Source organism: Hipposideros armiger, unplaced genomic scaffold, assembly GCF_001890085.2.
Source record: "Hipposideros armiger isolate ML-2016 unplaced genomic scaffold, ASM189008v1 scaffold_12, whole genome shotgun sequence".
Taxonomy (NCBI): Eukaryota; Metazoa; Chordata; class Mammalia; order Chiroptera; family Hipposideridae; genus Hipposideros; species Hipposideros armiger.
This window is the reverse complement of record NW_017731362.1, coordinates 7,381,398-7,404,117: the sequence shown is the minus strand read 5'-3', so window position 1 is coordinate 7,404,117 and position 22,720 is coordinate 7,381,398. Positions and strand designations below refer to the sequence as shown.

Sequence of the window (22,720 nt, the reverse complement as noted above, 5' to 3'; positions counted from 1 at the left end):
CCGGGCTGTCCTGGGTTGTAATTTTAAAACTTTGCACTTCTTAATGGATTTTTTCTAAACTTTGGTTGGATGAAAAATTGAGTAATATTATTAGTAAATTGCTGTGCAAATTAGAATAATAATATTTCCAATTGGTGGTTTATTAAATTTTTTGATACCTGAATTACTGAGCATGTGAAATTAGACAAACAAAGGTACAGCTCAGAGTGAGTGGTAGTTATGAAATACATTTATGTGTTCTGCTTCTTGGCATTGACAAAATTCTAACAGACTAATCCTTTAGCAGATAACAACCATAAACGGAACATAGTCCAAAAAGCAGCAACCTGATGGCAGTGGAGAATGAATAGAGCAGGCAAAATCGAGTAGGGAGTCCATGTGTGGAGTTTGGGAATGTACTGAGTTCCCAATTTTATGAATTAGTGTGAGGCCAAGTGGACTCAGCACCTGGAAAAATTATAGTCTTCATGGTCTGGGAAACCAGAAGGCTTAATCTGAAGAAAATATGGCAATGGTGGGGAAGAAAAAGAACTGGAGAGTAGATTCCCAAACTAGTCTCCCTACATCTCTTGCTGACCCTGAATCACACATATGATAGCAGATTCAGAGCAACTCAGCTAAAGACAAAAGACATGAATAGAGATCAGAGTTACTGCCCAAGAAACAGGGTTTTTGGTTCTTGTACAAGTAAGATAATTAATTGCATGATAAAACAAAACAGACAGATATTCATCACAGAAAAATTGCAGAATCCAGTCTCCACAATTAACATTTATAATGTTCAGGATATAATCCAATATTATAAGATCTTTAAAAACCAGGAAAATGGAATACATTCTCAATAGAGAAAAGAAAATATACTCCCAGTAAATCAAAAGAGTGGAAATCTCAAGAATGAAATAGAAACCACAAAAAATGAATATTCTAGAAATGAAGAATGTAACATTTCAAATTAAAATTCTTGGATGGAATTAACAGCAGAATGGAGATGAAGAGGAAAAATTAGTTGAACTTAAAGATAGATCAATAGAAATAATTTCCCAATGAAAACATGAGACAAAGATTGAAAAATTCTGAAAGATAAGCAGAGCGTAAGGGACTTGTTCGATAACATCAGACAGTATAACATACATGTAATTAGAGTCCTAGCAATAGAGGAGAGAGAAAGAATGAGGCAAAACATTTTTTGAAGAAATAATTGCCAGTATTTTTCCAAATGATGAAAGATACAACTCCATAGTATCAAAAAATACTAAGCAGGATAAACACTAAGCTGAACATATTGAGGCACATAGTAGTCAGACTATTGAAAGCCAAGTAGGAAGAAACATCTTCACTGAAGAAAGAGAAGAAAATGACATACATACTAAGGAACTATAATTCAGTTAAGGACTGACATCTCAAAAGAAACTATGAAAGTCAGAAGAAAATGGAGCAATAGAATAACAGCTGTCAATCCAGAATTCTATTAAGTGAAAATATTCTTTATGATGATGACAAAATAATGACATTTTCAGATAAAACAAAACTATGAGATCTTGTTATCAGCAGACCTGCACTATAGGAAAAGCTAAAGGAAGCTCTTCCTGCTATAAAGAATAGATAATGTGGAAATTTAGATCCTTAGAAAGGAATATTAGAGCATCAGAAATGGTAAATATCTGGGAATATACAAAAAACTTTTTGTTGGTTTCATCTTAACTTTCAAAAATAAAACCTATGCCTGTTTAAATCACAACTTAAACATTGTCTTGCGGGATTTATATTATATATAGATGGAATATATATAACAACTATAGTGTAAAGTACAGGGGTGGTGTGGGTTTTGGATCTATTTAGTAGAGTGCCACAAAATTAACTGTAAGTGGAATAAAAAAAATTAAGGGTATATATTGTAATACGTAGATAAAATAACTACTAAAATAATGTAAAGAATTATAGATTAAAAAAAAACAATAGACATTTTTAAATGAAATCCCTAAAAAAATACAATAAACAGAAGGCCAAGAAAGGAAGAACAAATTATATATTAAAAAAAAGGGAAGGCAAGGAGGGAAAATAGAAAACAAATCATGAATTGGTAGATCTAATTTAATAATTAGACTTAATGTTACATTAAACATTAATGAACTAAGGTAAAGATCATGCAGAGGTAGTTAGAATGAATTGTAAAAAAAGACCCAATTGCATGCTGTCTGTAAAAGATGCACTTAAAATATGAAGTTATAGCTAAGTTGAAATAAAATGAATGCAAAGAAATGTGCCATGCAGACAGTAAGCATAAAAAGATTGAAGTGAATATACTAATATCTGATAAAATAGATTTCAACACAAAGAATTATTTACAGACATTTTGTAACAATAAAATAAATTTATCAGGAAGATATAACAAATATAAATTTGTATTGTATGTGCCTATTAACAGAACTTGAAAATACATGAAAGAAAACTGGACAAAATTAAAGGGACAATTAAAAAAACTCCACAATCATTGTTGGAGACGTTAACACCTCTCTCAGCAATTGATGAAACAACTAGATAAAAAAATCAACAAAAACATGAATTTGAACAATATTATGAACAGTTTTGACCTAAAGAACACTATTTCTAACAACTGAAAAATATACATTATTTTCAAGTACACATGGTACATTCACCAGCATAATCCATACATGTATTAATTTACCTATTGCTGCACAATTATGATGACTACAAACTTAGCAACTTAAAAGAATGCACATTTATTATCTCATGGTTTTAATGGGTCAGAAGGCCCTGTATGGTTTAGCTAGGTCCTCTGTTTCCACGTCTCAGAAGGTTGCAATGGAGGTATTGGCCAGGGCTATGGCCTCATGTGAGGCTTGTTTGGGGAAGGACCCACTTCCAAGATCACGTGGTTGTGGTTGTTGGCAGCATTCGATTCCTTGCAAGCTGCCAGACTGAGGGCTTCAGTTTCCTGCTGGCTGTCAGTCAGAGGCCACCCTAAGCTCCTTGACACATGGCCTTCTTCATATTGCAGCTCACAAGCTAGCAGCCTGGTTCTCCAGAGCTAGCGAAGGAGAGAGTCTCCTAGCAAGATGGGTTACAATCTTACTCGTATGTAATGCAATCACATACATTTGTCACATTTGTCATAATGTATTGGTTAGAATTCATAGGTCCTTCCCACATTTAAGAGCAGCATAACACAAAGGGCATGACATTAGGAGGTGGGGATAATAGGAGCTACCCTAGAGTCTGTCTGCTACAATATGTTGGGCCTTAAAACAATAACTTAAAACAACTGCAAAATTCACATTCTTTTCAAGTGCACATCATATATTCACCAACATAAACCATGTGTAGGGCCACAGGACAAGTCTTAGGAATTTTGAAAAGATTGAAATTATATACAGGCTGTTGTTCTCTGATAACAATGGAATTAAGTTAGAAACTGGTAACATTAAGGTGTCTAGAAACACCCAAATATTTGAAAATAGAACAGTGCACTTCTGGGGGGCAGTGGATGGGGGAGGGGAGGATGTCACTTTGTGAGGGGTGTAAAGGATAACTGTTGCATTGTTATATACACCTGAAACTAATAATAATAATAAAATAAAATGAGACAGTTAAAAAAAAAGTACACTTCTAAATAATCTATAGGCCCAAGAAGAAATCACAAGAGAAATTAGAAAATACGTTGAACAGAAGGAAAATGAAAATACTGCAATATCAAAATTTGTAGGGTGCAACTAAAGTAATTTAGAGGGAAATTTAGAGCTTTAAAATGTTTAACTTAGAAAAGGAGCAAGATCTAAATGAATGATTTGAATTCTGATCTTAAGAAATTAGAAAAAGAAAAGGAGATTAACTCCAAAGTAACTAGGAGAAAGAAAATAAGAAAGATAAAGGCAGAAATAGTGAACTAGAAAATGGAAAAATAATAGAAAAAAATCATTGAAATCAAAAGCCTGTTCTTTGAAGGGATCAATAAAAAATTTAAACTTCTAGCTAGACTTATCAAGAACAAAAGAGAGAAACAAATTACCATAGTGGGAATGAAAGCAGGGGTATTGCTATAGATCCTATGGAAATGAAAAAGATGGAAAGGAAGCATTGTGCACAACTTCATACTAATGAAGAATCATGCACAACTTAGATGAAATAGAAAAATCCTTGAAAGACACAAATTACCAAAATGAAGCACAGAAGAAATAAAAAGTTTGAAAAACCCTTTGTTGAACAATATATAACAATATATGACCAGGAGGGAGTTTTCCTAGGAATGCAAAGTTTGTTCAACACTTTAAAAAAAAAATCAATTTATTTTAATATAGTACAGAAGAAAAACCACATCATTTCAGTAGGCATAGGAAGTGCATTTGATGAAATCCAAAACACCAGTTTATGATAAAAAACGCTCAGCAAGATAGGAATAAAATGCGAGATTGGTTTAACATTGGAAAAATTAATCAATGTAGATCACTATGTTAATAGAATAAAAGAAAAAGACATCATTTCAATAAAAGCAGAACAAGCATCTGACACAATTTAACACCCATTCATAATAGAAACTTTGCAAACTAGGGACTTTTGGGAATGTTCTAAATCTGATTAAGGTTATCTGTGAAAAAACCTATAGCTAACATCGTACTCAGTGGTGACAGTCTGAATGCTTTCTACTTAAACTCAGGAATAAGACAAGGTTGTCTGCTCTCGCATTCAATTCAACACTGCTCTGGATATCCAAGTGCTGTAATATGGCAAGGAAAAGAAGTAAAAGTAATGCAGACTGAAAAGGAAGAAAACTTTATTTGCAGACATGATCATGTATGTAGAAAACCCTAAGGAATCTACAAAAAAGCTGCTAGAACTAATAAAATACAAGTCCACAAGATACAAAGTCATTGTACCAAAACCAGTTATGTGTTTATATCCTATCAATAAATAATTGGAAAATAAATGTTTAAAATTTCCATTAACATAGCTCCATAGCATAAAAATAAAAAACTTCAAAATAAATTTAACAAAAGATTTGCAAGAACTGTACACTGAAAACTAGAAAACATTGCTGAGGGAAATTGAATATCTAAGTCAATGGATAAATATGCCACGTTCATGGATTAGAAAATTCAGTATTGTGAGTGGCATTTCTCTCCAAATTGACTAGATTTGGCATAATCCCAATCAAAATCCCAGTATGCTTTTTTGGAGAAAATTGAAAGCTAATTTCAATATTCTTTTCTTTTTTATTAAAATTTATTGGGCGGCCGGCCAAGTGGGTCACTTGGTTAAGAGTGCAAGCTCTGAGCAGCAGGGTTGCCGGTTCCATTCCCACATGGGCCGGTGAGCTGTGCCCAAGCTGAGCTGCCACTGAGCTGCTAATAGGTGGCAGGATGGCTCAGCTGGTGAGACCATGTGCTCCTAACAACAAGGTTGCCGGTTGGACTCCCGCATAGGATGGTGGGCTATGCCCACTCAGCTCACGGCACCTTGAGCTAAGCAGCCACGAGATGCCTTACAGGCCCTACGGGTGGCTGGATCGCAACTGGACTTGGAGTTGAGCTAGCTGCGCCCTCCACAACTAAGATTAAAGGACATCAACTTGGCTGTTCCCCTTCCCCAATTCCCCAACACTGTACCCCTTCCCCAATTTTCCAATAAAATATTTAAAAAAAAATTTATTGGGGTGACAATGGTTAGTAAAATTACATAGGTTTCAAGTGTGCAATTCTGTAATGCGTCATCTATATATCACATTGTGTGTTCACCACCCAGAGTCAGTTCTTTTATCACCATATATTTGATCTCCTTTACCACCCCCCTCCCTTACCCTTTGGTAACCACTAAACTATTGTCTGTGTCTATGAGTTTTTGTTTCGTTATTTGTTTATCTTTTTCCTTTGTTGCTTTCAGTTTTATATCCCACATACCAGTGAAGTCATAGTTCTAGACTTTTTCTGTGTGACTTATTTCACTTAGCATAATAATCTCAAGATCCATCCATGTTGGTCCAAATGGCAATATTTCATCTTTTCTTAGGGCAAAGTAGTATTCCATTGTGTATATATACCACATCTTCTTTATCTAATCATCTGTCGAAGGGCACTGGTTGTTTCCATGTTGTGGCCACGATAAATAAAGCTGCAATGAACATCAGAGCACATATATCTTTACAGATGTTTTCAGGTGTTTTGGGTATATACCCAGAAGAGGGATTGCTGGGTCATATGATAATTCTATACTTAATTTTTTGAGGAACCTCCACACTGATTTTCATAGCTACTGCACCAGTCTGCATTCCAACCAACAGTGTATAGGTTTCCTTTTTCTCCACAGCCTCTCCAATACTTGTTATTATTTGTTTTGTTGATGATAGCCATTCTAATTGGTGTGAGGTGATACCTCATTGTGGTTTTTATTTGCATTTCTCTGACGATTAGTGATGTTGAGCATCTTTTCATGTCTATTGGCTATCTGTATGTCCTCTTTGGAGAAATGTCTATTCAGGTCCTCTGCCCATTTTTCAATTGGATTGTTTGGTTTTTTGTTGTTAAGTTGTATGAGTTCCTTATTTATTTTGGACAGCTAAAATAAATGGAACTATATCAAACTAAAAAGCTGCACAGCAAAAGAAACCATCAACAAAGTAAAAGAGGCAACCAATAGAATGGGAGAAGATATTTGCAAATTTCAATATTCTTATGGAAAGTGAAAGAACATGGAATAGCCAAAACAAAGAACAAAATTGTAGAACTTATGCTACCTAATTTCAAGACTTACTATACAGCTATAGTAATCAAGACAGGGTGGCATTGGCATGAGAATAGATAAAGGTATTGTTCAATAGAATAGAATAAAGTGTAGAAACACACACACACACACACACACACACAGACACATACAATACATACGTATATGGTCAGTTACTTTTTGACAAAAAACGTTAAGGTAATTCAAGAGAAAGGATAATCTTTTCAGTACATGATACTAGAACTGGTTATCTGTATGGAACAAAAAGAACCTCATTCCTTACCACACATCATATAAAAATTAATAAGAGCTAAAATTATAAAACTTCTAGAACACATAGAAGAAAATCTTTGCTCTACTGAGTTAAAAAATGATTTCTTGAATAGGGCTCCAAAAGTATGAACTATAAAAGAAAGAAAAATGTTAAATTGGACTGCATCAGAATTAAAAACGTCTGTTCTTTGGAACACACAGTTAATAAAAGGAAAAGGAAAGCCTCAGATGGGGAGGAAATATTTTCAAAACATGTGTCTGACAGAGGTCTTTAATACACTTTATACAAAGACCCCTTACAACTCAGTAATAATACAATAAAAAGGCCAATTCAAAATGGGCAGAAATCTTGATTTTTCTTCTCCAGTTCTCTTTGTAGAAGAGGTTTTCTGACAGATAATTATTTAGACTTGAAAGCATTTGGCCTTTATTTTGTAAAAAGCATTTATACCCATGAAATAACTGGGAACAACCTGTGATCTTGCAAAGCTAGTTTTTAAAAATCATTGAATTAACCATCTTAACCCAAAAGAAGAAAGACTATATTAAAAAAATCAATTAAAATTTTAGAAATCTAAAGAGGTTGGAAATCATTTAAATTGTGACTAAAAGATTTTCTTTCTAGTTCTTTTTCTATTTCACTAACATGGTACTTTAGCTTTTTAACAAGAATCAAAAATTACTATAATTACTTAGCCCTGCCTAAGAAACCCTTACTTTTATTGGATTGTCAGAAAAGTCATGATGCGTTTTTGCAACAGATGACACTAGTTCATTTTTGGAAGTACTACAGTCATTTGCATCTATGTTATTGCTATGTCATTTGACAGCTGACAGTACTAGCTTCATTCTAAAAAAAAATTGAGTGATTTGGTTGAGTTTTGGAGATTCTACAACAAGTTGAAATGGAAGACAAAACTGTGCATTTTTGCCACATTTTACTGTTCTACTTCCATAAAGACAAGAACGCACGTCAAGTTGTGAAAAAATGCATAAAGTTTACGGTGACAATGCTCTACAAGAACATCAGGGCCAACGATGGTTCATGAAATTCCATGCTGGTGATTTTGATCTCAATGACATTCCTTGGTCAGGGAGGCCCACCGAGGTTAATGACGACAAAATAAAGGCACTGATCGAGTCAAACCCATGTTACACAACACGAGAGATTGCAGAAACATTGAGCATCCGTCATTCAAGCGTTCATGACCACCTGAAGAAGCTGGGATACGTAAGCAAAAGCTCAATATTTGGGTTCCGCATGAACTCAAGTTCATTTGACAGCGCGTATAAACATCTGCAATATGCTCATTAAACATGAGGAAAACGATCCTTTTTTGAAGTGACTGATAACTGGTGATGAGAAGTGGATTGTTTACAACAATTTAGTGTGCAAACACTCTTGGTCCCGACTTGATTCGCCTCAAACGACATGGAAAGCAGACATTCATCAGATGAAGGTTATGCTCTCAATGTGGTGGGATTTTAAAGGTGTTGTGTTTTTCGAGCTCCTACCAAGGAACCAAACAATGAGTTTGAATGTATACTGTCAGCAATTGGACAGTTTGAACGAATCCATCATCCAGAAACGTCCAGAGCTTGTTTATTGTAAAGGAGTTGTGTTCCATCGTGACAACACGAGACCACACACAAGTTTGATCACCCGTCAAAAATTATTGGAGCTTGGATGGAATGTGTTGCCGCAACCATCATTCTCGCCTGACCTTGTGCTGTGAGACTTCCACTTGTTTCGCTCTCTTCAAAACTCGTTGCGTGGTATAACGTTCAATTCAGATGAGGCTGTAAATCAGCACCTTGTTCAGTTTTTCGCAAATAAAGACAGGTCCTTCTATGAATGAGAAATTATGAAACTCACTGAAAGATGGCAAAAGGTTATCAAACAAAACGGGCAATATATCATTGATTGATCTTTGTTCTTTATATGAATAAGTGACCTTTGAGAAACATAGACAAAATACTTTATGACTTTTCCGACAACCCAATAAGTGTAGGAAATAATTGTAGTAATTGTTAACAAGGAAAATTCTGTGATTTTTATAGTTTGAGTAATCTGAGTTTGGGAATAAGCAACAATTAATTTTCCTTTTTATTTCTAACAGTGATCCTTATGTGAGAGTGACATTATATGACCCAATGAATGGAGTTTTAACAAGTGTGCAAACGAAAACCATTAAGAAGGTTAGACTTAGCAGTATTTAAAAATTTTTTAAATATACTATTTTATTTATATATGACAAAATATTAAAAATTAGTGACAGTGTGTTTATTGCTTTTTAGACTTTGAATCCAAAATGGAATGAAGAAATATTATTCAGAGTAAGTATGCATTTTATTTCATTAAAACATCAAAAAATTTTTCTCAATAACTTAGAATAAGTTCTCACTTATAATATTCTAAATGTATCTTATAAGAATTTGTCTACGTTTTAAAAAATTTAAAAAGAGTAAGACCTAGGTATCCCCAAGATAACCATTTATCTTGTTATGAAAAACATGTGTAAGTTAATGAAGAGGTAAAAGATGATTGTAAACCTGGAATTACCTTATTCTAATTTTATTCTGATTTGGAGACTATATGGTAGTCTTATTCCAATTTAGCAGATTTTGGTGTTTTCCTTTAAAGATGATGCAATATGTGTGTCTCCCAGCCATTTATTAACTAGACTAATCCAGGCAAGAGATGATGCGCCTACCAATACGTGGGTACATTTCTTCTTTGACAGCCTTCATGCACATTCCTGCCTTCCTCACACTGCCTCACTGTACCATAAGCGCAAACTCCAATCAGCGATTATTTCAGGCCCCTCAAACCGAGAACATCTTGTACCTATCTGACAGAGTCTTTACTGATGCTAGAGTCAACGCCCAGCAGCGGTGACAGAGAGACATCTCAGTAATACTGATACACACCAGTATTCCCATTTGTATTCCATCCTTAAAACATTCTTCCTTGACCTCATATTCCCCTTTAGCTGTTGACTCATTTCTCTGCTCACCTGAATAACCAACATTCTTGAAAGAGTTGCCTGCCCTTGTCATTTCTGCTTCTCTGATACATTCGTTCACCCACCCTAGTCTAACCCACACCAGCATCACACAAGTGAAACTGCTCTCACTAAAGTCACCAGTGACCCCCATGGTACCACGTTCATCCAACCTCATCTTACTAGTGCTTTTAGCAGCATTTGATGTAGCCAGCTATTACTGAAACACCAGTCTCTATGGTGCCACAATTGATTTTAGTTAGGAAAACAGAAGCTACTCTTCCGTATTCCACTTCTGAAGGTATTTTATTTGCTTTTTGTTTTAAATAAAGTAAATTAGAAGGGAAGAAATTGCTAAATCAAATATCTGAGAAGCCGTTACTGAAGACCCAGCCAACAGCACCAACTAAAGTGCTTCTGGTTTTTCTGGTTTTGAGAAGGATCTCCCCCGCTGTGTTTAATATGGCATAAACATAGCATTTTAAATCAGTTGGAAATTTTGGATTCTTAAGGAAGTGGTATTGAGTTGACTGGATAATCCTATGGAGAAAAATGAAGCTAAATTTCTGGTTTACTTTCACTAGGGTGAATTCCAGACTTGATAACCTCTGGTTTTGATTGCTTCTTTGGCACATGTTATTGCTTAGGTGAGAGTTTAAAATTCCCAAGTGGTTGAGTTTTTTATTTATTTACACTTTTATTATTATTTTACATACTTTATTGTGTTTTTCTTAGAAACATATGTTTTCAATGTATTGAAATTTTTTTGTACCTCCTACTCTTTTCTATTTTCTAATGTCATTGGCTTGCCCATTTCAAATAATGTTTAGTCATCATAAGAATGGATGTTTGTCTTGTTCCTAATTTTAATGGGAATGTAGATATAGCCTTTCTCCATTAAACATAGCTTTCATTATTTATTGCATTAAAGAGGTATTCAGCTATTGTTATTTTTTTGAAGATTTTAAAAGAAAAATATTGACACTTGAAATTTTAGCCATGATGCTGTAATAGGGCATTGAACTTAATCTGATGCTATAAACAACTGTAAAGCTATTAAGAATTTTAGCAGGATCCAGTTTCACACCATAATATTCAAAATGTATCCAGAATTATTTCACATACAACAAACCATGAAAATATAACCAGTTCTTAAAATAAAAGACAATCAATAAATGCCAATTCCAAGATGACCCAGTCTTTGGAATTATCAACAAAACCTTGTAAAGCAGGTATTATAACTAGTATAACTGTGCTTCATGACATAAACACTCTTGTAATGAATGGGAAGATAGATGTTCTCAGCAGAGAAATAGAAACCATAAAAAGGCATGAAATAGAAATATTATAACTTAAGAATATAACTTCTGAAATTTTAAAAATCACTGTATGAGTTCAATAACAGAATGGAGTAACAGTGAAAAGAATAGTGCACTTGAAGACAATCAATAGAATGATCTAATCTGAAGAACAGAAAATAAGGATTGAAAAAAAATTACTAGAGCCTGAGGGACCTTTGAACCATCTTAAAAGAGTCTAATATTTGGGTCATTGAAGCCTCAGAAGAGGGAAAAGACATTGGTGGAAAAAAATATTTGAAGAAATAATGGCCAAGCACGAATAATGGAGGCAATGCTCTGGAAAGATGGGGTGCCAATTTATTCATTAAACCAGAGACCTCAGTTTGAGGCTGTGTTCGCATGGGTCCAGGAACAAAGGAGTGGCCCCACTTCCCAATTGCCAAAGACCGAGTGGAGGACTGTGTGCTTGCCATCTTTAGAACTCTGGGCTCTGCTGAATTGGAGGTCCGTGTCCTCAAAGGACATTCCTTCCAGGGCATATGGCACGGGTCTCATCAAACCAGTCTACAGCTGCCACCAGAGAACTCTGGACTCCTTCTGTCCAGAAGCCAGCAGCTGACTGGGGCCATTCCTTGGTTGAGCTTGCATGTATAGTCATCTTCCAGGGTCTATCTGCTTTCTGTAGGGACCAGACTGGAGAATTAAATGAACATATTATAGGAGCCACCCTTGTATCCTTTAGGTCTCTAGTGGTGGTACTAATATCTGATATTCCCATGAGGTTGCAATATTTTTGTTTTTTAAACAGCTTTATTGAAATATAATTCACATAACATACAATTCACCAAAGTGTACAATTCAGTGTTCTTTAGTATATTCACAGAGTTGTGCAACCATCACAGAATCATTTTTTGAATATTTTCATCACCCCAAAAAAGAAACCCGATCCGCACTAGCTGTCACTCCCCATTTTTTCCCAACACCTGCTCCTCTCCCCAGGCAACCACCAAACTACTTTGTCTCTCTTAGAATTGTCTGTTTTAGACATTTCATATAAATGGTATATAATATATGGTCCTTTGTGTCTGGGGTTTTTTTCATTTAGCATAATGTTTTCAAGGTTCAGTCACAATGTAGCATATATCAATACTTTATTTCTTTTTATATCCAAATAATATTCCATTGTTTGGATAAACACACTTATCTATGTATCAGTTGATGGACAGCTGGGTTCTTGCCACTTTTTAACTATGAATAATGATGCTATGAACATTTGTGTACAAGTTTCTGTGTGGACAAAGATTTTCATTTGAGGGGTTATGTACCTAGAAGTGGGATTGCTGGATATATGAGAGGCTGTCAAACCGTTTTCCAAAATGGCTGTACCTTTTAACATTCCCACCAACAGTGTATGTGAGTTCTGATTTTTCCACATCTTTGACAATACTTGCAATTATCTGTCTTTTTATTATTGTCCTCCTAGTGGGTGCGAAGTGGTAATTATGGTTTTGATGTGCAGTTCCCTGGTGTCTAAGGATGTTGAACATCTTTTCATGAGCTTATTGACCAGTTGTATATCTTCCTTAGAGAAATGTATGTTCAGATCCTTTGCCCATTTTATAATTGGGTTATTTGTCTTTTTGTTATTGAGTTGTCATAGTTCTTTAGATTCCTAGATTACAAATTCCTTGTCAGACACATGATTTGCAAAAATTTTCTCCCCTTCTCTGGGCTATCTTTTGACACTAATGGTGTTGATTGAAGCACAAAATTTTTTAATTTTAATGATATTCAGTGTATCTATTTTTATCTTTTGTTGCTTGTGCTGTTGTCATTTCTCATCAATATTGCTTAGATTATTATCTTGACCAGAGAGAGGACAGTTGTAGAGTCTTCCACTTGACCTTCTCACTGTGACCTCTTATCCCACAAAGCCATGGAGTCAATGTGGTGGTGGTGGTGAGGAGATCCAGCTTCTGGTATGTCAGTCCCAATTTTACACTGGAAAACCAGGGAAATGACTACTGGGTGGATCCACAGAACCAGTGGACTCAATATAAATTGAACGTTAGCCAGGATTCCATTTATTGTCTGGTCCCTGTAAGTCCTTGCTCTAATAGGGAAGCCAAGATGATGCTTTGAGTTTCTAGGTATCAGCACAGACCCTGTTTCCAGTAGTCCTCAATATGTCTGAGTATTCTTTTCCCCCAGTATACAGTCACCCACATCAATGGCCATAGGCCTTTTGGAGGAAGGGAGGAATCATTACAATATACACTTTTTGCAGTGATACAGAGTCCTTTTTACTAAGGACAAGGCCACTTCTTCTGTCAATGGGCTTTGGATCAGAAAGTTGACTGAGATCGGGGAACTGGACAAAGGATTGTGATTTTTTTTAAATTGGTTCAACTGCCCTTAGCCACCTGCTTCTCCTTTGTTGCCTTCTCATGATTGTACATGTTAAGCAGCACCTTTGTTGGCCATCTGCCTGTTTTGCCCCTAGGGGTGCCATGTTCTATATTCTGCAGGTCAAGTCAGGTCTGCTTTACTGCCCCTTTCAGCCTGACCAGTCATTACAATAATTGTAGCCCCCTTGATTCTGGCAGTGAAATGCCACTAGCTGGCCTGTATTACTGGAAAATGGGAGGATCATTCCCTTGCATGGCTATTAAGGAGCCCAGCCCTGTGTCCCACTCTCCTGCCATCAGTCCTAGCACACAGAAGACAGCCACCGCCACACATCTTGGTGATGCTGCTGCCCCTCTCACCAGCACACGCCTGATGACTGTGGTTAATGGTGTGTCCTCTGGGCCATGCCATGCCAAGAATCTGATAGGTATTTTGGCTTCATGTAATATAATGTATATACTTATTTTTCATTCCAGCCTGTCCACTTTCATTGGCCTTTTTCCACCTTCCACTACCATCTGCCAGGGCAGCTCAGGGATTTCCACTGGGCTCATTATTTTTTCAGGCTTCTAGGGAACACCCTAGCAGCAAATTTGCCTCATCTCATGGGGTCCTTGACAGGATGTTAAATCTCAAGTCAATGAAATCTTGCTTATGCAGTCTTATGTTTCTGCTCCTTTGATCAAGCATCGTAGTCCCAGGGGTACTTCTGTGGCTCCTTACCAGTACATGCTATTTAATTCTCGAAGCTGCTTCCAGATGTAATCTCTTTCATCTTATATCAGGCCCAGCTGGGTTATGTTGGACGTTAACCCTGGTTATTATCTTGGTAGCCAGGGGAGAAGCTAGAGAAACTCCTGAGGAGAGAACTCGTCTCCTTGTCGGGGACAAGCCTCTGCAGTGTCTTCCTGCATTGGGGAAGTGCTAGTTCTTGCTACAGAGAGGTGGGCTACTCTGCAAGTTCTGAGAGTTCAGGGACCTGCAGAATCAAAACCTCAGGACCCGGATTTGAACATAACAGACCTGCAGTGGCTGAACATTTAAATGTCTCTGAGCTCTGCATCTCTGTCCACTTTGAGCCTGCTCCCCAGTTGTGTCTTCTTTTCTACTCTAACAGATGCAAGACTATAAGCTACCAAAGAGGCTCTCTGTCTCTCATATTTAACCAGCTGTTTAACCGCCCTTATTTTCTCATTATCTCTCTGTTAGTCATCAATACAGTGTAGTAATAACTAGCCAACTCCATTGTTGTTTTTGTAGGCATTGGTCTTCCCTACCTTTCAAGTGCCTTAAACATCACACTGGCCAGGGTGTTCCCCTCCACCAGGACATTTCTCCAGGACACCACTGGAGAAATCTTTAGGAATTAGGACATCTTATGCCTGGGACTTTATGTGTCCCACATTCAGTTCAGGTTGGGGAACACCTAGCCTGCCAGGTGAGTATGGGGTGGTCCTAAAACCCCACTACTCATACCATCTGGGTTGGCTTGGGCCCTCTAAGAAACAGACACCAAGATGAGATTAGATATGCAAGAGGTTTATTGGGGAAGCACCTGTGAAGGTCATAGATGGAGGGTGCACAGATGGGGAGAGCCTTCCCATCATGACGCAGGCCTAACACCTGTGCAAGGAGAGGGGCGAAAGGATTGGGTGGGAAGAGCCTCACACAGCGGCACCGTTTTGAGAGTCTCATCCAGGTTGATGGAGAGTTTCCAAGCAAAGGTTATATATTAGGGCAGTCCTGTGTTGGGCAAGAATGGCTGGGCTCTACAACCCCCGTTGTATCCAGTTTTGGGGAGCAAGCAAGGAAAACACAAAGGGTAGATTCAAAGGTGCATGGTTAGCTGGGGACTGTCAATCAACTATGCAGGTTCTCTGGAAAGAGATCGAGTGGCTTAACTCTGGCTGTTACAATTGTGACATTTAAGGAAGCGTATTGTAATCCTTAGAGCAGCCCTTAAGAAATTAAAACAAAATTTTAGGTAAAATTCAATAAAGGAAATGGAATACCAAGAAATATTTGATTAATAATTTTTTAAAAAATAAAAAGGAAAGAAGAATAAAGACAAATAGAAAAGAAACAAAAATTATAGCCATAAAGTCAATCATCTGGATAATTTCAAAAAAGCAAGATTCAGCCATATGCTGTTTGCAGGAGATACAATTTGAGTATAAATACGCAGACAGGTTAAAAGTATAGAAAAAGATATACCATGCAAACACTCAGCAAAAAAGCCCCAAACAAATGTGGCTGTATTAACATTAGATGAAGTAGACGTTAGGAGGAAGAATATGACCAGAGATAAAGAAGGACATTTCATGATCATAAAAGGGCTTAATTACCCAAAATAACTACAATCCTAAATTTGTATGTACCTAATAAAAGCTTCAAAATTATGAAGCAAAAATTGACAAAACTAAATAGAGAAATAAATCAATCCAGAATATTGAAGATTTTATGACTCTTCTCTCCGTAATTAATAAAACAACTAGACAAAAAAAAAGTAAGTACATAAAAGATTTGAAAAACACTATCAATTCACTTAATCTACTTGGCATGTATAGAACATTGCATCTAATATCTGAGGAATATACATTCTTTTTATATGCTCATGGAACATTCACCAAGGTACATGTAGACCATATATTGGGCCCTAAAACAAGTCTGCTTACATTTAAAATGGTTGAGATTCAACAGAATATTTTCTCTGACTACAACAGACTTAAAGAATTCAGCAACCCAAATATAGCTGGAAAATCTACAAGTATTTGGAAAATAAGCAACATATTTTAAATAAGCCATGGCTCAAAAAGAAAATCATAAGAAAAATTAGAAAATATTTTAACTAATTGATAAAGCATAACATACCAAAATATGGGATGAGCTAATTCAGTACTTAGAGAAAAATTTACACCTTTATGTACTTATATACAAAAGAAAAAAGGTTTAAAATCAATGGTCTAAGTTTGTACCTTAAGCCAATAAAAGAACAAAAAGTAGAGGGAAGGAAATAAGAATGGAAATCAAGGAAATAGAAAATGGTTAAAAAGTTGAGAAAGTAAATAAAACCAAAGGTGGTTATTTGAAAAGGTTAATAAAATTGATATTGCTATAGCTAGCCCAAATAAGAGAGAGAGAAAGAAAACTCAAATGACTAATAACCCGAATAAAAGGAACATCCTACAGACAAAAAAATAAAGTAATATTATGGACAATTTTATGGAAATAATTTTAACAACTTAGCTAAAATGGAAAAATTCTTTAAAAGCCAAAAATATAGCAAAATCAGTATGAATAGAAATAAGAAATATGGGTTAGAATAATTGGAATTAAAAAAATTAATTTAAAAGTGTAACTAAAAATCTTCCTATTATTATTATTTATTATTTAATTTGTTTTTAAACACAGCAGCCAGTGAGCAAACAGAACCAGAGGAGCTAAAGGAAAACGAGGGAGGGACTCTTCCTATTATTTTTGATGATTGTGATTTCCGATTAGGAAGGATGCTTGAAAGTCAGTACTACTTTTGAATTACAGATGTTACCACAAAAAATGAGAAAGAAGGCCATTTGTAAATGATAAAACAGGCTCAGGACTCTTCTGCCTTTTACTCATTGTTTCTTTTACCATAATTTCACTATTACCAAGTGTTCTAGCCAGCATTACTTTATTCTGGGATCATAGGCAGCACATTTATTTCAATCAGAAATTTGCAAATATATTGCAAGCAAGGATAACTAGATAAATTTGTGTGGATGAATGCTAATTCATCACAGCTAGATAAAGAACTGAAAACACATCGTGATTTAGTGCTTTCTGTACAACGGACATTATTATGTGTGGGCCCCTACTTTCCTCTTTGTCATTTATATCATTATTTATACATAGCACAAAATGTTTTCAATTGGATGTATTCACATAAAAATGTTATTGAGATAATATGCTAGAGTAAAAACTTGGCTAGTGGGCATTTAGCCAAATGGAAATTGTGGCCAGAAGTTGAAGGGAGCCTTTATATCTTTGAGAAAATACGAAGTTCCAAGAAAGTGTTTGTGGAGAACTGTTATTGGTAGATTAACAAACAGGGTCAAATTGAAGTTAGTGCTCAACAGCAAATTATAGTAAGATCTGCACTTACAGTTGCTTAGATGAGACCAAGGGAGGCAAGTTACAGGAGGGGGAAAAAGACACATTAGGTGCAATATACACATATGTATTTGGGGCATAAGCTTATGCATAAGGATCTGAAAAAGACAGCCCCACTCCATTGCCTGTATTCCCATGGTACTCAGTTTGTACCTTTAATAGTCATACTCATATTTATATAAGATGTGTATGTTTGTGTATATAATATATTATGTGACAGAAGCAATATAGCTTGTTTCATATGATATGTTTATAAAGAGAAATAAAAGTCAGCCATAATTTAATCTTCATAAAACCACCACTGATTATGTGATCTGCTGATATTTTATCGATATAGATATAGTCCTCCACCTACACACACACACACAAAATTGGTGTGATATTTTTCTGTGCTCATTTCCCAGGCACTTTGCTAATGCTGGTTAATGAGGTGGCCACAGTCCCCACGCTCAGCGAAGCTTACTGTCTGCTGTGGGCCCCAATGAACAAGTTTCTCAAAATAGTTACCTGTGCTGAGCATTATGAAAGGGAGAACCAGGTGCTAGGGAGTGAATATCAGGGGGATATTAAGAGATTTAGGGGATTCCCTAAATCTAGGAGATTTAGAAAAGACCCTCTGAGGAGGTATATTATAGGGGATGTTTTCAGCTTTAAGTAATAGACTTGAAATAACAGCTCATATTGGCTTAAACAATAAGCACACTTATTATCTCTATAATCACAAGAAGCACAGAGGAAGGTTGGTGACTGCAGCAGCTGAAGAGAGTCATGTCTGACCCAGCCTCTCTGGGGCTCTCTTGGATTTCTGTCCATGGTCACAAGATGCTTGCAGCAGTTCCAGATGTCATAGCTTCACATGATGATGTCCAGAGGCAGAGAAGGGAGAGTTATCCCTCACGTGTTTCTCTTAAAACTTTTCCAAAATTTCCTCCAGGAGACTTGGAACCAGAATTGTGTCACGTGCATATTTCTAACCCAGTCATTGGTAAGGAGAATGGAATCACCCCAAGGCTTAGAAGAATCCAGATTCAGCCTCTAGGGGTGGGGAGTGGCTGTCTTTCCCTGACCCACGTTGTCATCCAGTATTTGAATAAAATCAGAATTCTGTTGGCTAGAAACAAGTGGAGGCAGTCCATTATTAATAAAGTACTAAGTACATTGTGGCACATCCATATGATAAAATCCACATCAGCTATTTAAAAAGAGACAGACATGTGTATTGATAGAGCACTAGTTTCAAAATATATTAAAAGAACAAAGGTGGAGAACATTGTATATATGATAAACCTTTTTGTGTAAAAACAACAAAAAAAAATGAGCTCTCATATGCTGGTATTTGCAGAACATGCTTCCTGAATGGACATAAGAAACTGTTTCCAATATTTTTCCTGAGAGAGGGAGAGGATAAAAGATTTATAATTCATTATGTATCTTTTTTACTGTTAGGGTCCCCCCACCCATGGCTGTGTATCGATCATTTATTTTTATATTTGTTGATTATAAATAATTGTACTGAGAAACAAAGTAGGAAGACATAAAACATGTAAATAAAAATGCCAAGATACTTTCTATAAATGCTTTATGCTTATAAAACTACTTCTCTAATTCATTTAACATTTTACATTATTTAAATGCACTTACAACATATGTCCACACAAAAACTTCTACATGAACCCAAATGTTCATCAACAGGTGAATGGAAAAACAAAATGTGGTATGTGGGCTATTTTTCAGCTAGAAAAAGGAATGAAGTACTGACACCTGCTACAACATGGGTGAACCTCAAAAACATTATGCTAAGTGAAAGAAGCCAATTACAAAAGACCACATATTGTATGATCCCACTTATATTAACTGTCTGAAATAGGCAAATCTATAGAGACAGAAAATAGATTAGAGGTGGCCTCAGACTGGGGAGGTTGAGAGGAAATTAGGAGTAACTGCTAAAGGGCATGGAATTTCTTTTGGAGGTGATGAAAATGTTTTAAAGTTGTGATGGTAGTGGGTTGCACACTCTATGAATATACTAAAAATCATTGAATTGTATACTTTCAGTGGGCCAATTGTATTGTATATGAATTATATCTCAGTCAAGAGATTTTTAAAAAAATATGCCTACATTGCTTATTCCTGAATCTACCAGCTAAATTTCCAGGAATTTACTTCAGGTTCTTTCTGAACACCATAGAATAAACTGACACTTAAAATATTTTTGTCCTTCTTTGAAAATTTGGCTACTCCTCTGACAACCTGTTACCAGTACTTTTATTTTTGTTTCTTCTCACCTTTCCTAAAAATATGGCCCTGTAACCTCTTTTTTGTGACCATAGATTTACTCCTATTTTTAATAAATTTTTAAAAAGTTTTAAAATGATATAAAGGGGCTTATAAAGAGAAGCAACCAGCCCTAGTGCCCCATCCTCCCTCCTCTTCCCGCTTCCCAGAAGCAACTACTTTTTAACTGTTTCAGTTTGTTATTCTTGTCATTATTTCCATATTGCTGAATGGGTCGTACATCCATGTCCCAAATTGACTTCCAGCTATGATAGAAGAATAAATAGCCAACTTATGTTTGGTCAATAGTTTTGCCCCTCACAGGATTCTAGGATGAAAGTCATTTTTCCTGAGGAACTTGAAGGCATTGCCTTCTAATCGTTGAACATTGTGTTGCTGTTGAAAAGTTTGATTCTTGTTCCTTTGAGGATGATTCTCCTCTCTGTTTCTGAAAAATTGATAATTATCCTAGTGTTTTAAAATTTCACAATGATATGCCTCGTGTATACAGTTTTAAAAATTCATTGTGCTGGGCCTTTGCTAAGCATTTCAATTTTGAGACAACTTTCCCTTCAGCTCTGAAAAATTTGGTGTAACTAATTTCTTAAATAATTTTCTTCCCTCTGTTTATATTGTCATTTGGGGATTCCAGCTAGTTGGATGCAGGGTTGCACAGGTTGATTCTGTCTTTCTCAAGCAGAACTCCTCATGCGAACCACAGAACACAGAAAGTGGTTTGAGTGACTTTTCTCACATCTTCCAAGGATGGTTTTATCAAGTACCATTTTTATTTTGGATACATAGGAGAGAAATTAATAGATAACATACAGAGAAGGCCTTACGACAGGGGTCAGCAAACATTTTCTTAAAAGGCCAGATAGTAAATATTTTAGGTGTCGTGGGCCCGGAAGCAAAAATTGAGGGTTTTTTTTTTTTTTTTAGCTGAGCCCCCCTCCACCTGTTGGCAGCTCAGCTTGGGCCAGGAATCGAACCGCTGTTGCTCAGAGCTCGCACATTTGAGTGAGCTCTTAACCAACTGAGCCACTCGGCTGGCCCTAAAAGTTGAGGCTTTTTATGTAGGTATTTATGTATCTCTTTTTTTTTTAACTTTATTGGGGAATAGTGTGTTTTTCCCAAGACCCATCAGCTCCAAGTCAAGTTCTTGTCCTTCAATCTTAGTTGTGGAGGGCGCAGCTCAGCTTCAAGTCCAGTCGCCGTTTTCAATCTAGTTGTGGGGGGGGGGAGGGCACAGCCCACCATCCCATCCAGGATTCAAACTGGCAACCTTGTTGTTAAGAGCACGCACTCTAATAAACTGAGCCACCCAGCTGCCCTTATGTATCTATTTAAAATATAACAATTTAATAATATAAAAAAGCATTCTCATCTCATGGGCTGTAGAAAAAAAAAAAAAAGCAGGCAGCTGGGTTTGGCCCAGAAGCCATAGTTTGCTCAACCTCTGTTTTAGGTTATTCGGACTTAATTCTTTCACTGAATCTGCCCAGGAAGCAGTAAGCAGTCTGTTTCTAGTGTGTTTGGGTGGGCATGGGGACAGATAGGAGACAAGGCTGGAAACGCAAATTGGACTCAGATCGTGAAGCATCATGCCATGCTCAGGTTTGGGTTTTATTCTTTAGGCTCTTAGGAGCAACTTTTGAGTAGGGCAGTAAAGATGGCCCAAACTGTCTTTTAGAGTAAGTCACGCCAATTATAGTAGGAAAGATAGATTAAAAAGAGAAGCCAGTTGAGGTAGAGAATCCTGTTAAGAAGCATTAATTATGGCCTGAAGCAGAGGCCTGCTTAAATCAGATATTATTCCTATTTTCTTAGAATATTCACTGTTGATATTGAATGTGTACAGTGTCTGTCAGGTACTTTGATAGACACCGAGACTGCTATATTTTTGCCTGAAAATGATTTTCATGGCCTCGTCTCTCTCCCTATTCTCACTGGGACAATCACAGGCAGAGCTCTCATCACTTCATGCCGGAGTTATTAGACCACAGTCCCTATGGACTCCAGGGTCTCTTCTCTAGTTCATTTCATTTTGTGTATCACTAACAAAAATAATATTTACATATGACCTACGTCATGTCAATTTTTTTCCTTTAAAAGCTTCATTTTCTTCTCTACCAATCAAATCTTAACACCTTTTCAGGATTTCAGTGACTTCAGCCTAGCTTTACCCTAACTAACCAAATTTTTCTTGCCAGTTCCTAATACAAAAATATTCTTACCCGTTTGTTCTCCTTAGTGCATGCTCATTCTGCTCATGGGCCTTTCCTCCTGTCATCTCCTTGCTGTGAATGGTCTCTATAGTTTCATATTCAGATTCTTCCCATCCTTCACATCTCAGCTCAACTTTCATCTCCTCCCCAAAACTCCCTCTACATCTTCTTAGGAAAGGTGATTGCCTTACACTATCCCCATGGTGTCGAGCCCTTGACTGGGGCTTCCATCCTCAGGGTTGCTTCGTGGTTACAGTGTGGCTGTAGGAGTGCCAGCCTTCCCAACCAAGTTCCAGGCAGGAAAGAGAAGTGCAAAGGGCAAGAGGAATATCTCTCCCAGTTGAGACAG

General features: G+C 36.5%; 1 protein-coding gene across 2 annotated transcripts in view; it reads left to right on the top strand.

The window, feature by feature from the left end:
* NEDD4 (NEDD4 E3 ubiquitin protein ligase) overlaps positions 1-22,720 on the top strand; it is a 112,910-nt gene that overhangs the window by 20,520 nt on the left and 69,670 nt on the right. For both annotated transcript variants that reach the window (XM_019665343.1, XM_019665348.1), the window contains exons 3-4: positions 9,126-9,204; positions 9,304-9,342. In XM_019665343.1, the coding sequence (XP_019520888.1) occupies positions 9,126-9,204; positions 9,304-9,342 (118 nt within the window). The remainder of the gene's footprint in view (positions 1-9,125; positions 9,205-9,303; positions 9,343-22,720) is intronic.